The sequence below is a fragment of the Dromiciops gliroides genome, chromosome 4 (genome assembly GCF_019393635.1).
Source record: "Dromiciops gliroides isolate mDroGli1 chromosome 4, mDroGli1.pri, whole genome shotgun sequence".
Taxonomy (NCBI): Eukaryota; Metazoa; Chordata; class Mammalia; order Microbiotheria; family Microbiotheriidae; genus Dromiciops; species Dromiciops gliroides.
The window spans coordinates 239,610,602-239,625,687 of record NC_057864.1 but is presented as its reverse complement, the minus strand read 5'-3'; the positions used below and the strand labels follow the sequence as shown (position 1 = coordinate 239,625,687).

Genomic DNA, 15,086 nt, shown 5'->3' with positions numbered 1-15,086 from the left:
GTAACATTCAAGTCCATTGATTGACATGACTTGAAGGCGGTCCTTGAATTGTGAGGTAACTCCCGGATGCTGACTTGACCTCAGAAAGGCGCCTCATGCTTTCTCAGCAGGGGGCCCTCGTAATAATATTCTCACAGTAGGAAGTCTATTGTAAGTCCCATGGATTTGGAATCAAGGCACCTGGGTTCAGATCCCAGCTTTGATACTTGTTACTTGTTAACCATAGATAGGTTACACAATCTCTCTGAGATTCCTTTTCCTCATCTGTAAAATGAGAGTCATAGTTACGCTTCTTAGCTCTAAGTCTTTGGTCATTTGGGCCTCTGTTCTCTGCTAGCTATATATTAGGGTACTAGTATTCTAATAGGGAACTTTTGCGTGATGTGGTACAGTGGCTAGAAAGCTAACCTTACCATCAGCAAGTTTTTGATTCAAGTCCTGCTTCTGATACATAATAGCTATGTGACAATGGACAAATAACTTTTCTGTACTCCAAGCATCTCTGTGCATTTTTTTTACTCCATGAAGCTAAGTGGTGCTAGGCCTGGAGTCAGGAAGACCTGAGTTCAAATCCAGCCTCAGACTAGTTGTGTGACCCTGGGCAAATCAATTAACCTCTGTCTGTATTAGTTTTCTCGACTGAAAATGGGGATAATAGCACCTTACCTCCCAGGGTTGTTGTGAGGATCAAATAAGATAATAATTTTTAAGTGCTTACCACAGTACCTGGCACATAGTAAGTGCCATATAAATGTTAGCTATAGCCATTAAGATGACATGTAAGTAGTAAATGGAGTTGCTAATTTGCAGTCAGAAGAACTTTCCACAGAACTACTTCCATTCCTTAAGTCATGTCTAAACCCTGTGGGTTGTTCAAAGATAGAAAGGTTTTTTTTAAGATTTGAAGAGACTTTCATATTAAAAGAAATTATCCACTTACAGTAGAATATCAGGTACAAAAGTTTCTGTGGTTGGGAGAAAATCCTTTGGGACAAGAGATCCTGCCAAGAATTCTTCATATGGCAGGATGTAAGTAGCCACCTACTTCATCTATGTTTAAGGACACTTAGCCTACTCTGTCACTGTAACAGCAGAGTCAATTAAATCATACAACAGATAAAATGCTGAGCCCGAAGTCAAGAAGACTTGAGTTCAAATCTGGCCTCAGACATTTACTGGTTGTGTGACCTGGGCAAGTTGCTTAACCTCTGTCTTCCTCCATTTTCTCATTTGTAAAATGGTTAATAGTAGGACCTAGCTCACAGAGTTGTTGTGAGGATCAAATGAGGCACTGTAAGGCATTTAAAACAGTGCCTGGCCCATAGTAGGCTCTTTTTTTTCCCTTTTTTTTTTTTTTTTTTTAGTGAGGCAATTGGGGTTAAGTGACTTGCCTAGGGTCACACAGCTAGTAAGTGTTAAGTGTCTGAGGCCGGATTTGAACTCAGGTACTCCTGAATCCAGGGCCAGTGCTCTATCCACTGCGCCACCTAGCTGCCCCATAGTAGGCTCTTAATAAATGCTTGCTCCCTTTTCATTGTGACAGTTTGTATGTAACTATCTGTGATCTTGGGTAAATCATTTGACTTCAGTTTCCTCAACTGTAAAACAGAGAGAATCATCTCAGTATGCCACACAAAGATGTTATAAGGACATTAAAAGATTATACATATAAAAGTATTAAAAATTCAAAAGGACCATTAAAATTCCAAAGGTTTTGTTATTAATAACCTTTAAATATTTCTAGATGGAAAAGGCTCTCCAAATCCAGAAAGAGAAAAAAAAAAGAACTGTGGAATATGGATGTAGATTGAACCATACTATTTCTTTTGGTTTTGGTGCTGTTGTTTTTCTTTTTTGAGGTTTTTCCTTTTTGCTTTTATCCTTCTCTTATAACATGACTAATGCAGAAATATGTTTAATGTTATTGTACATATATAACCTATATCGGATTGCTTGCTGCCTTGGGGAGGGGGGAGGGAGGGAGAAAAATTTGAAGCTAGAAATCTTATAAAAACAAATGTTGAAAACTATCTCTACATGTAACTGGAAAATAATAAAATACTTTTATAATTAAAGATTTCTAGAGTAGATGAGCAGATGATGCCAAGCCCTGATTATTAACTAGTAAGTCTTTCCTAGGATCTAACTTAAGTATCTCCTACTACTATATAGTATGCATGCTTGGCTGTTGTTCATCCTCCATTTTACAAAGGGGACCAATGGCATTATGGGTGAAGTCTTGACTTGTGCATGAATTGGATTTAAGTGAGGAAAAGTTACACAAAGTCATCAGCCCCACTGTCTCTTTCAGAATCATCAAAATCCAGTGGCAAGACAAAAGTCAAGATGACTGGTGATGGCCTGGGGTTCTGTGGTTGACCTTGGCATCTTCTATGTCTGACCAAGCTCTAAGCACTCCACAGTGCCTGCTTCAGCCACCTTCACGGCCACTGGAACAAATTGTTCTCATCCTCCTATTCCACCAGGGGAAGTCTTCACATGCTTGGGGTAGATACCTCCCTACCTCACCAACAGGTTTGAGGCATGACAATTACCCTCATCCTGGTTTAGCCTTTCTGCTGAGACAGTTTTACCAGGGTGTGGCTGCTGTGCATGTTACAGCTTCTTGGAGCCACAGGTGAGTTAGTGCTTTGGACACTTGGTCTTGGAAAGACCATCAGTCTCATCCACTCCTAAAGATGAACCTTTCTGGGACATAGAGTGTGAGGATCTATGATTCCCCTCCATTCTTTTCCCGACTATATGTTTCCCTCCCCTATTCCCTGTCTTTCTACTGTAGACCCAGATTGAATCCAAGAAGCAGCAGGTAGAAGAGGCATTTGAATTGTTGCAGCAAGTACTTGAGGGGCAACAGCGCCTTCTCCTGGATCAGCTAGGGGAGCTAGAAAAGGAGATCTGGAAGGAGAGAGATCATTACATTGCCAAGGTCTCTGAAGAGATCACCCAGCTTGGTGCACACATAAAGGAGTTAGAGGAGAAGTGCCAACAGCCAGCAAATGAGCTCCTAAAGGTAAGGGATACTTATTCTCTTATCCACATGGATAAGAATGTGGATCAGAGGGGCAGCTAGGTGGCGCAGTGGATAGAGCACTGGGCCTGGATTCAAGAGGACCTGAGTTCAAATCTGACCTCAGACACTTTACACTTACTAGCTGTGTGACCCTAAGCAAGTCACTTAACCCCAAATGCCTCACACACAAAAACAAAAACCAGAATGTGGATCAGTAGGTCTATCAGCACTTTGGACAGAGCCTTACCTAGGTATATAGAATCTTGATGATTTTATTTTTATTTTTTCTATGATTTAAAAAAAATTTTTTTTTAGGTATATAGAATCTTGTACCTTTTCCTAGGAGAAGAAGGAATTGCTGGGAGGAAGGAAATAGTCATAGAATATCAGAAATGGAAGAGAACTCCTAGATCATTTAGTCTAGAGCTTTTGTTTTACAGAGAAGAAAATTGAGGCCTAAATTAAGGTCACACAATGAGTTAGTGGCAGATCCAGAAATTGCCTATGGATAGCGCACTGGGCCAGAGTCTAGAAGATCTGAATTTGAATTCTGCCCAGGCACTTATTAGCTATGTGATTCTGGGGAAGTCATTTTATGTCTCTGTGCCTCAGTTTCTTTGTCTATAAAAAGGAGTTGAACTCAATGGCCTTTCTGGTTCCTTCCAGCTGTGATTCTATGTTCTAATAACTTGTTCCTACATTCAAGGAGGTACCAGATTGATGAAGACATGACACACACCCAAGGAACATGTCTAAAGCACAGAAACCATGAAACAAATGCAAAAGGATAAATAGGCATACACTGAAGAAGGGCGGTATTAAATTAGAGAGAGGCAGTATAATATAGTGAAAAGGACCTGCTCACCAAGAAAAAAAAGGCTGCATGACACACTTTAAAATTTAATCTTCGTTATTAAAATTGTCTCCATCACTTTCTTAAGTCTAGACAATCAACAGAACAATAAATCAAGTTATGATATTTGGGGGGGGGTGAGGCAATTAGAGTTAAGTGACTTGCCCAGGGTCACACAGCTAGTAAGTGTTAAGTGTCTGAGGCTGGATTTGAACTCAGGTCCTCCTGAATCCAAGGCCGGTGCTTTATCCACTTCACTACCTAGCTGCCCTGTCTCCATTTCTTTTGTTATGATTTTTAATGTTTGACAATTTCCAAAGTGTAAATGCTTACACTGAAAATCTAACAATTGGCTCCCAGGGGCTGGTCCAAGCTAGCTCCAGAATACCCTTTACTAGACCAAATGCCAGCTTTCGTCCTATCTCTGCCATTTAATGTGACCTGAAAGTGAATTTTCCCTAATCTGGACTAAATGTCCTCTTTTGTAAAATGAGGAGATTGGATGATATGGCATCTGAGGCCCCTTTCAGTTCCCAGATCCTGTGATTTTATGTTTCTCTGAAGAAAAGGATTTGCAGGTAGATTTGGAAGGCAAAAACAAAGAGTATTTAAGGTGGATGGGAGCTCCCAAGGAGGAGAGACACTGAATACATGCTCTTATTTTTTCTAGGATGTAAAAATGACCCTGAACAGGTAAGTCCTCCTCCCTCAGTCCTACTTCCCTCATATCTAGCACTGAGCCTTGCATGAATACAAACCTACACTAGCATCCACACAGACACAGCATTTTACAGTTTAAAAAGAGGTTTCATCACAACAACCCTATGAGGAAGGTAACACAAGTATTGTTATTCCCATTTTATAAATGAGAAAAATATTTATAGTTAAGTTCAAAGCAGGTATGTGACTGCCTTACAATTGCAGGGAACTCTCTCAGACATTCTTCATGTTGCAGTATGTAGTGTTCAAGCTAAGATTAGGAACTAAATCTTCTGAATTCAAATCAAGCAGGGTCCCAAAACACACCTATTGTCTTCCACACATACACTCCTGCACTGAAACAAGCTCATAAAGTCTCAAGCCCATTAACATGCATATGCTGTCTTACACATTCTTTTCTACACACATACACCCCTACAGTGACAAAGACTGTGGAAAACTGATACACACACACACACACACACACACAGAATCTTCCTAATTAACCAATTAGTTTTATTCCAAAATCTGCTCTTTGGCATTCAAACACATTTCCCCACAGAAACAATGTTATCCATGATGGTTAGGTTTCCAAGACAACCTGAAAAAGTCATATGGTCATGGATTAAGAGTTGAAAGGAATCTTAGAAGACATTGAATCATCTAACTCCTTCATTTTAAAATTAAGGAAACTGAGACACAGAGAGGTAAAGTGACTTGCCTGGAGTCACATAGTAAATCTCTGAATCAGGATTTGAACCCAGGGATTACTGATTCCAAGTCTAGTATCCTATCTATTATACCAATAGTGTCAAACTCAAATAAAAATGGATCCCTGCAGGCCACATATTCATTAAAAAACCTTAAATTAACATTACATTGTATTTTTATTTATTTTATTAAGCAATTATATTTTACTCTAGCTGGGCAGGTATGTGGGCTGAGTTTGACAGTTCTGCACTACACCATATTATTACAAATACAATAATTAATCCACAAGAAAGAGTGGCAGTGAGGATAGAGCCAGCAATGAGTCAGGAAGACTTCATTTCAAATAAGTACTTCTTCTGGAACATACTGTCTGCATGATCCTGGCCAATTCACTTAATCTTTTAGCATACCAAGCTACTGTCACTAATTTGCAGAGCAGATGGTAATCTGCACTGGCAGGGGGTACTTCCACACCAGGCGTTCTCTATGCTATTAAAATCATAAATCTAATCAAGAAAAAATTTTAAGCTACAATAAGATTTCTGTGAACTTCCCCAAGAATAAGCCCCATGTTGTTTCTATGGGGGAAAGTCTTTTGTGGTAGACAAAAAGAAAGGAACTCTGGACCACCAGAATTTATCTCCCTTCCCCCTTTCTTTCCTTCATTGGTAAGTGGGGTGAATGTGACTTGCCCTTTAGCAATGTGAACCATTCATAACAGTGTATAACATATGTTGGTTCATTAGAGCCCCCAGACAACATGTGAAATAAGGAGACTGAGTCACAGAAAATTTGTGTGACATGCTCAAGCTCATCCAGAAGTAAGTAGTGATACCATGGTTTATCTCCATTCTTCATTCTGGTACAACATAGCTACTTTCAATCAACAAACATTTTTTAAGCATCTACTATGTGTCAGGCACTGTGCTAAGTGCTAGGGACACAAAAAGAGGTAAAAGAAAATTCCTGTTTTTAAGAACACACAAATCGTCTTCTACATAAACACCCCTGCCCTAACACAATGCCATAAAACCTCAAACCCATTGACATGCATATGCTGTCTCACATATTCTTTTGTACACATGCATACCCTTGGAATGGCAAACAGTTATAATGCCAAATACCTAAATTGATACACATACACACACACACACACACACACACACACACACACACTCACACTCACAAACACAGTCTTCTTAATTGACCAACCAGATGTATTTCAAATCTAATGGAGGAAGACAATATGCAAATAACTATGTACAAATAAGCTTAAATACAAACTAAATTAGAAATGAGTCCAATTCTTTCATTTTGGATCCTAAAGTACACAGAACTTAGTGACTATATAGTCTCTGAGGATCTGTGGGAAATCCACCTCAGTTTTCCAAGATACCATTTAAAAAGCCTTTCCTGACAATCCACCTTACTGGGAATTATACCAGTCACTCCAATTTCTCTCCAGCTCCCCACTTCTGCAATAGAGTAGGAAGTCTGGCTTTTCCTCCCTCTAGCTCTCCCTTGCTGTGGTTACCAAGCCCTATCCCCATATAAGGCACTCATTAAGATAGGATGGGGGCAGGTGACTAGCAGTTCACATATACAGGAGTCTTATAAATAGGCCTTTTGTAAGTTGGGATGTTTATCTCTATAGACTCTCATCCACATGCATGTTACCTCCCCACACCACCCCTAACCCATCCACATTCTTGAATAGAATACTTTTCAGTATTATTTAGGTCATCAAATAGTACTATATTCTCTCAGCCAATAGGAGGTAATGACAACAGAGGTGGGACAGGCCTAACCACCATCACTTAGACTACCCCATTCCACCCTTGATCCTGGGTAATAACACTGGTCTTAGAATCACAAGTCCTAAATTCAAGTACCTGTTTCATCACTTATTAGCTGTTGTGACCATGGGCAAATCACTTTACCTCTCTGACCTTCAGTTTCCTCATCTATAAAAGGGAGAAAATTATACATTCATAAGACTGTTGTAAGGAAAGTGCATTGCAAACTTAAACATGCTATCATCATCAGTAGGAGTGTCTAATTAGAATCATTCCTGCTTTAACAGTTATCTATTTTCGGGGGCAGCTAGATGGTGCAGTGGATAGAGCACTAGCCCTGGAGTCAGGAGGACCTGAGTTCAAATCCAGCCTCGGACACTTAACACTTACTGGCTGTGTGACCCTGGGCAAGTCACTTAACCCCAATTGCCTCACCCCCCCCCAAAAAAAAACCCAGCTTAAAAAAAAAGTTATCTATTTTCACAGAATCACAGAATTTTAGCATCTAGTCCAATCCATACATGAAAAAAAAAATCTCCACTACAACATGCTCAACAAGTGGTCATTCAATGCAGCCTTGAAGACCTCAATGAAGAGGAAGCTACTCCCTCCCAAGGCAGCCCATTCCAGTTTTGGATAGCTCTAACTGTTTGGGGTTTTTTTTCTTTTTTGAAATTTTTTTCTAATTACATGTAAAGATATTTTTGTACATGTGGGTCCTTTTCTGTTTTTTATGACCTCTTTGAGAGATAGACCTAGTAGTGGTACAGCTGGGTCAAAGGGAATGCATAGTTTTATAGCCTTTTGGGCATGGTTTCAAATTGCTCTCCAGAATGATTGGATCAGTTCACAGCTCTACCAATAGTGCACTAGTGTTCCAGTTTTCCCACAACTTCTCCATCATTTATCATTTTCCTTTTTTATCACATTAGCCAATTGGATAGGTGTGAGGTGGTATCTCGAGTAGTTTTAATTTGCAGTAATGATTGAGAACATTTTTTCATATGGCCGTAGATAGCTTTAATTTGTTCATCTGAAAACTCTTCATATCCTTTGACCATTTCTCAATTGGGGAATGAATTGTATTCTTATATATTTGATTCAGTTCTCTATTTTAGATATGAAGCCTTTATCAGAAATACTGGCTGTAAAAATTGTTTCCCAGCTTTTGGCTTTCTGTCTAATCTTGTTTGCATTGGTATTGTTTGTGCAAAAACTTTTAAATTTAATGTAGTCAAAATGATCCACTCTGCATTTCATAATTTTCTCTATCTCATTTTGGTGATAAATTCTTCCCCTCTCCATAGATCTGACAAGTAATTTTTTTCTAATCTGCCTATTGTATCACCCTTTATGTCATGTACCCATTTTGACTCTACTTTGTTGTATGGTGTAAGATGTTGATCTATGCATAGTTTCTGCCATAACTATTTTCGTTTTCCCAGCAGTTTTTGTCAAATAGCAAGTCTAATTATTAAGTTTTTCCTTAGAGCGAACCTAAATATCTGCTTTTTTTGCAAACCCCCCCCCCCATTGTCCCTACTTCTACCCTTGAGGACCAAGCTAAATTGAATTCTTCTGTGACAGCCCTCCAAACACTTAGAGTTATGTCTTCATAAATCCTTTCTCCTTTAGTCCAAGCACCCCCAGTTCCTTCAAAAGGTCCTATGACATGACCATGAGACTTTTCTAATGGCTCCCCTAAATGCATTCCTGTTTATCAATATCATTTCCAAAATACAGCATCTATAACTAAATACAGTACTACCAGTATGTTCTGACCAAAGCAGAAAAACTGTTCCTTCTTCCTTTAAAATTTTCTTTTAAAAATATTTTTTTCCATTTTACATTCTGAACTGTCTCCCTCCCTCCCCACCCCACACTAGAGAAGGCTCCTTCTTTATTTCTGGATATACATCTCTTAATTCAGCCTAAAACTACATCAACTTTCTTGCTTACTACTTAATGCTATTTATTGAGTTTGAAATACACTAAAAAAAAAAACAAACAGATATTTTTCAGATGAATTGCTGGCTAGCCATGCCTCCCTAATGTTTTACCAAAAAAAAAAAAAAAAACAACAAAAAAAACCCCAAAGCTGACTCTTTGATCCCAGGTGTAGAACTTTCCATCTATCTTTATTAAATCTTCCAATTATCTTTATTAAATTTCACTTTATTATATTCAGATCTTTTTTTAATATTGTCATCAAAACATGCTAATTATCCCTTCTAGCTTTGAGTCATCTAAAAATTTGTAAGTGTACAATTTGTGCCTTTATCCAAGTTCTGATAAAAATGTCCCATCCCTGGGGTACTCCACTGGAGACCTCATACTATTTTGACTTATTGATATGGTGATGGGTCTGTGATCTCACTGAATACTCACTAATGGTGCAGATATACCCTCTAATCCTATACAACTCTTGGAAATGGCATGACAATTTGCCTTGTGGCTCTACACTGACAATCTCTATGACTGCCCAGACCAAAGCTCCCTTCTTGGCTACCACTAGTGGGTATGTGTTTTATCCTCCTAATATGCTCCCTGAGGGCAAGAACTGCTTCATTTTGGGATTTATATTCCCAGTTCCTATAACAGTGCATGGAGTCAAATAGACTTAGTGATAAAAAATTTGATCCTGCTGTAAAATCTCTACATGGGATCCATCCAAGAGTCTCCTTCTAGTTCTCTTGACATTATGTGGATACTAATGGAACACTAGTGGTGTGTTAGTTAACACTTGCTCTTACCATATAGCTGACCTACCTTCTTTTCCAGTCATGCATATCTCTGATGAAAACAATTTTGAACTGGTAATATATTTCAGCCCACTCACACCCACCAAGTGTTTGTAATGAAGTGACTCTCAACTTTAATTCTTCAAAGACTGTAGTATTCCATGACTCACAGTAGTTATTTTTTCAAAGGCATGCCTTTATTACAGAGAGAAGTTTTAGGTCATTAAAGTCATTGCACAATTTCCTATAGGCAATCCAAGCTGCTCTCCTCCTCTTCCTATTCAGTGCTGGGTCCAGGGTCATTGTTCACATGTAGTGTCATTCTAAGATTGACATACTAGTGGATGAGTTGTTCGTCCAGTTTTATAACACAGAGTCTACACAATAGGCATTGTTCATCCACTTGGTTCTTTTAGTGTAGATAGTTATAAAGGACTCTTCTGAACATTTATATAGGAGATGCCTCACTTAAGAGACGTAGTCAGCATATCATATACAAATAGGAACATTGAGAGAAACTCACTATCTAATTTATATTATATTGTACATATACCACGACAGTGACAAAAACCTTTAGTAAGCATATGTATATCCACTTCATGCATCACTTGACAATGATAATAAGACACTATAAATAAAGTTATTTCTTATGTTAATATCTTTCAAGGCGTGCCATATTACAAACACGGAAAATGCTTATATTGGAGAAGTCTTCAAGGTGGCATTGTCCTCAGTAAAGTAAAAATATTTTAATAGTAAGTAAAGTGGGATCTTGTATTTGCAATGCCTTTCAATTATGTGACTGAAAATGTATGGTCTACTCTAGAGTGACAGTATGATATGCTGGAAAGGGTAATAGATCCAAATCTATCAAATTTTAAATCCCAGTTCTGCCACTTACTGCCTGGGTCACCTTTGGCAAGTTACTACTTTCTAGGATTCCGTTTCCTCATCTATAAATGAAAAGGTTAAGCTCAATGAGATCTCTAGGCCCCTTCCAGCTTTAAATCTATGATCCCATAAATTTCATTTCCAAAAGTTTGCTTGTTTCTCATACCTTCATCAAGGTATGATATTCTCATAAAATGCCTGTGTATGATATTCTCATAAAAATTTTGTAGAATTAAGAAAGTAGGTGAGTAGTTATTAATATAATCTAGTTCATCTTTTTGATAATAATCGGGTCTGAAATTTTGGGAATCTTTTTCCAAGCCTCCTCTCTTTCAGACATATTAGGAATTAATTTCCCAACATTCTCAAAACCATGTTGCCTCCAGTGCCTGCCTCTTCAGTCTGTGTATACTTGGTTTAGAACAGCTTCTCTTCATAGCTTTGTTTTCTTTATTGACATTTCTACTTCCTTTTGTAGGCTATGTTGACATCAAACCACTAATGACTACTTTTGGGTCTAGCCATTCAACCAGTTCCAAAACAATCTAATTATTTAGTTCACATTTTCCCATATTTACCACAATATTAATATAAGAGATTATCAAATGCTTTGCTACAATCTAAACTATATCTACAACACTCTCTTGACATAGTAGATTAATATTCCTGTCAAAAAAGGAAATAATGTTAGTCTAGTTTAATCTGGTTTTGGCAAATTCATGCAAACTCTGTGACCAGAAATTCCTTTTCTTGAAGTTCCACAATCATTTTGTCTGAAGTGAAACCTGAAGCCAAGCTTGCTTTATAGCCTATATAGACTCCATTCTCTTTGCTCTTTTGAAAACTGAGACATTTTCCTTTCTCCAATCCTGTGGGGCCTCTCCCATTTTCCACTTTCTATTTTATTTTATTTTTAATAAGTTTTTATTGATATATTTTGTTTTTAAATCATCATAGTTTTCCCCAGCATCCTTCCTCTCCTCCTTCTCAGGAGTGTCATTCCACATAACAAATATTCTTTTTAAACACAAGGAAAAAAAGAAAAAGAAGAGGAAAAAATCAGCAAAAATAATCAGGGGTTGTGTCACTCTGATCTTTCAGTGGACTTAAAAATAATTTATTAGTAAACTGTGTATGCAGGTATGAGAAGGGGACATATATCAGTCCAGAACCTATTTCTCCTGGCCTGGTGAGAAGGATCCGTGATCTCCACCAAAAAATATGTGTTCTTCCGGAAATGATGGCGAAATTCTCAGGTAACAAATAAGGGAACTATAATTTTTCCAGATCCCACCTGCACAAATCTGGGGGAAGGGAGAATTCAGGACTCTCTATTCTTCACCAAGGCCTTTCCCTCTCCGCCTTTAGAACCTGGTTCAAGACTCCATTCTTCCAAAAAGCCTGCCCTAATTAACTCCATTATATGCTAATCGTTCTATTAATTCAATAATCTCCCAACCTTCCAACCCTGCTCACTAAAAGCAAGGGCTAGATTTTCCCTTAATCTTTAGACTAGGGGTTTCCTAAAGAGAAGGACCATTTCTCTTCCATTAAACAGAGAGCTTTTCATCCCTCTTGATTTCCCCACAGTGCCTAGGACAGAAAGACCTCTGTCCACAATAGGCCTGCAGTACAGAGGGGGTACCTGACTGATGCATTAGACTGGATCCAATCTCATCTCTCTATTTCTGCTCTCCCCCAGAAAACTTGCTGCTTCATCTGGAGACCAATACAGGTAGACATATGGAGGTGATGGAGGGGAAGGGAAGAATTGGGTAAAGCTGGTTACTTCAAATTTACTTTCAATTCTTAATTATCTGAACTGGAGTCAACCCCCCCACCCCCACCCAATTTTGTCTTTACCCTCTGGTTGACATACCAACATGATGTAGTAAGCAAAACACTGGACTCAGAATCAGAAATTCTGGTTTTGTCAGAGTATTGGTTCTGCTATTGATGACCTTTGTGACCTTGGGCAAGTCCCTTATTATCATACAATCATAGATCTAGACCTACTGGCCGATCTTCAGAGGCCATCCAGTACAACCTTTCATTTTACAGATGAAGCATCTCAGGCCTTGGGATGTTAAAGAGCTTTGCCCAAGGTCACATAGGTAATGTCAGAAGCAGGATTTGAACCTAGGTCCTCTGACTTCAGAGCAAGTGCTTAACACATGGTAGACACTAAACAAATGCATTTTGATTGACTGACTGACTGAATGATTGATTTCCCCTGTAGTTCTTGGCCTCAGTTTCCTTGAAAACTGTACAATAAAAGAGGGAAGGGGACTGGTGCGCTGTATGATCTCGATCATCTCTTCCAACTATAAGTCCTATAATTCTATGCTGCCATTAACTTGCTGGGGGACCTTACGCAATCAACTTGCCTTCTCTGGGCTTCTGTGAATTCACCTGTAAGATAAGAAAGATAACAATGTCAATTCACATTTACATAGAACTTGAAGTTTGCCAAGTGCTTTCCTCCCAACAACCCTATGATTACCCACCTTATGGATGAAGACACTGAAACTCAGGGAGGTTAAGTGACTTAGCCATGAAAGTGCAAAGAGTCAGAGCCAGGATTTGAACCCAACCTCCTTATTCCTGACTTCTGTGCTCTTTTCTAAGGAGCATTCAGCTCCAGAATTGAATACTTATTGAATTCCTTTGTTGACAGCATCCCCACCTCTGTTGTCAAGTCAAATCATGTCAGGAAGCCTTTAGGAAGTGCCTTCTATGTGCCAGGCACCATGCTGAGGGCTAGGGATACAAGAAAAGGCAAAAATAGTTTCTACTCTCAAGGAGCTCCCAGTCCTTGGAGAGACATCATGCAAATGACTCCACACAAACCAGATATAGACAGGATACAGCGTGAAGACTAAGGAAGTTGGGGAAGATCTTCTCATAGAAGGTGGGACATTGGCTAAAACTAAAGGAAGTCAGAAAAGCCAAAAGATAGAGATGAGAAGGGAGAGAGTGCCGAGCATTAAGGACAGCCAGTGAGACTGGCCCAAGTCAGAAGATGCAAGTGTCCTGTGTGAGGAACAAGCTAAGAGGTGAGGGTTCCAGAGGACAGGGTAGGGTGGAGGGGTGTAAAAAGACTGGAAAGACAGGAATAGACCCAGTTAGGAAGAGCTTTAAAAGCCAAACCTGAATTTTAGAAGGATCAATTTGACAATGAGCAGAGGACTTGGGCAGAGAGACCCACCAGGAGGCTATTGCAGTAGTCCAAGCTTGAGGCAAGATAAGGCCATGCACCAGGTTGATAGCCATGTTGGAGGAGAGAAGAGAGCATATCTGAGAGATGTTGTGATGATAGAATGATCCTGGATCCATCAGGAGCTACAAGAAAATTCCTGGCCTAGATTAAGATCAGGTTTTAATACTCTGCTGCTCTCTCTGTAGGAGGTATCACTCTGGATCCCCAGACTGCTAGCTGGAACCTCATCCTCTCTGAAGACAGAAAGTCGGTGAGATACACCAGACAGAAGCAAAACCTGCCAGAGAATCCCCAGCGTTTTGATGGGCTACCTGCTGTATTGGGTGCTCAAGGTTTCTCTTCAGGAAACCACTCCTGGGAAATTGAAGTGATGCTGGGTGATGGAGGTGGTTGTACCGTAGGTGTGGCCCGAGAAGACATGAAGAGGAAAGGGGAGATGGGCCTGAGCACTGAGGAGGGCATCTGGGCTGTGATTTTCTCCTATCACCAATGCTGGGCCAGCACCTCCCCAGGTACTGATCTACCACTGAGTGAAATTCCCCGAAGGGTTCGGGTGACTCTAGACTACAATGGAGGACATGTGACTCTCTACAATGCTGAAACCCAAACCACAATCTTTGCATTTCCTGCCGCCTTCTCAGGCAAAATCTTTCCTTTCTTTGCTGTTTGGAAAAAGGGCTCCCGACTCATTCTGAAGCCCTGAAAGAGATGCTCTCCCCACTTCTGTTTCCCTGGGCCCCTGTATTCATTCACTGGGCTCTAGGATGGAGCAGACTTCAATTTTCTCCCTTTTCAGCTCATGTCTAGGTAGATCTCTAGATGTACAGAAATTGTTCCAAATGGGTTTCATTTGCAATGCTGAGACCAAATTAACCTTCCAACTTACAAATAATGTCAGTGATGGTAGAACTGAATGAAAGTCTATTGAATATCTATTGGATTCAATTGTTATTCCTAGTGGTACTGGGAAAGGGACACATCCTGAGTCATGTGATGTAGAAGGAGATAGAGAAGTCTTTTCTCCCACTCTGAGCTTCGGTTTCAAAAACTACAAAAGGAAGGGGTTCAGGGCAGCTAGATGGCGCAGTGGTAAAGCACCGGCCCTGGATTCAGGAGTACCTGAGTTCAAATCCAGCCTCAGACA

General features: G+C 39.6%; 2 protein-coding genes across 3 annotated transcripts in view; one reads left to right on the top strand and one right to left on the bottom strand.

The window, feature by feature from the left end:
• Positions 1-15,086, top strand: part of TRIM15 (tripartite motif containing 15) — a 17,963-nt gene extending 2,877 nt beyond the window's left edge. Inside the window, exons 3-7 of the mRNA XM_044002503.1 lie at positions 2,801-3,031; positions 4,555-4,577; positions 11,863-11,978; positions 12,425-12,457; positions 14,128-15,086. Of these exons, the coding sequence (XP_043858438.1) occupies positions 2,801-3,031; positions 4,555-4,577; positions 11,863-11,978; positions 12,425-12,457; positions 14,128-14,645 (921 nt within the window). The 3' untranslated portion in view covers positions 14,646-15,086. The remainder of the gene's footprint in view (positions 1-2,800; positions 3,032-4,554; positions 4,578-11,862; positions 11,979-12,424; positions 12,458-14,127) is intronic.
• The window catches only part of LOC122754245 (tripartite motif-containing protein 26-like), a 49,536-nt gene continuing 44,456 nt past the window's right edge, over positions 10,007-15,086 (bottom strand). For both annotated transcript variants that reach the window (XM_044002491.1, XM_044002492.1), the window contains exon 9: positions 10,007-13,134. In XM_044002491.1, coding sequence (XP_043858426.1) covers positions 13,093-13,134 — 42 coding nt within the window. In that variant the 3' untranslated portion in view covers positions 10,007-13,092. The remainder of the gene's footprint in view (positions 13,135-15,086) is intronic.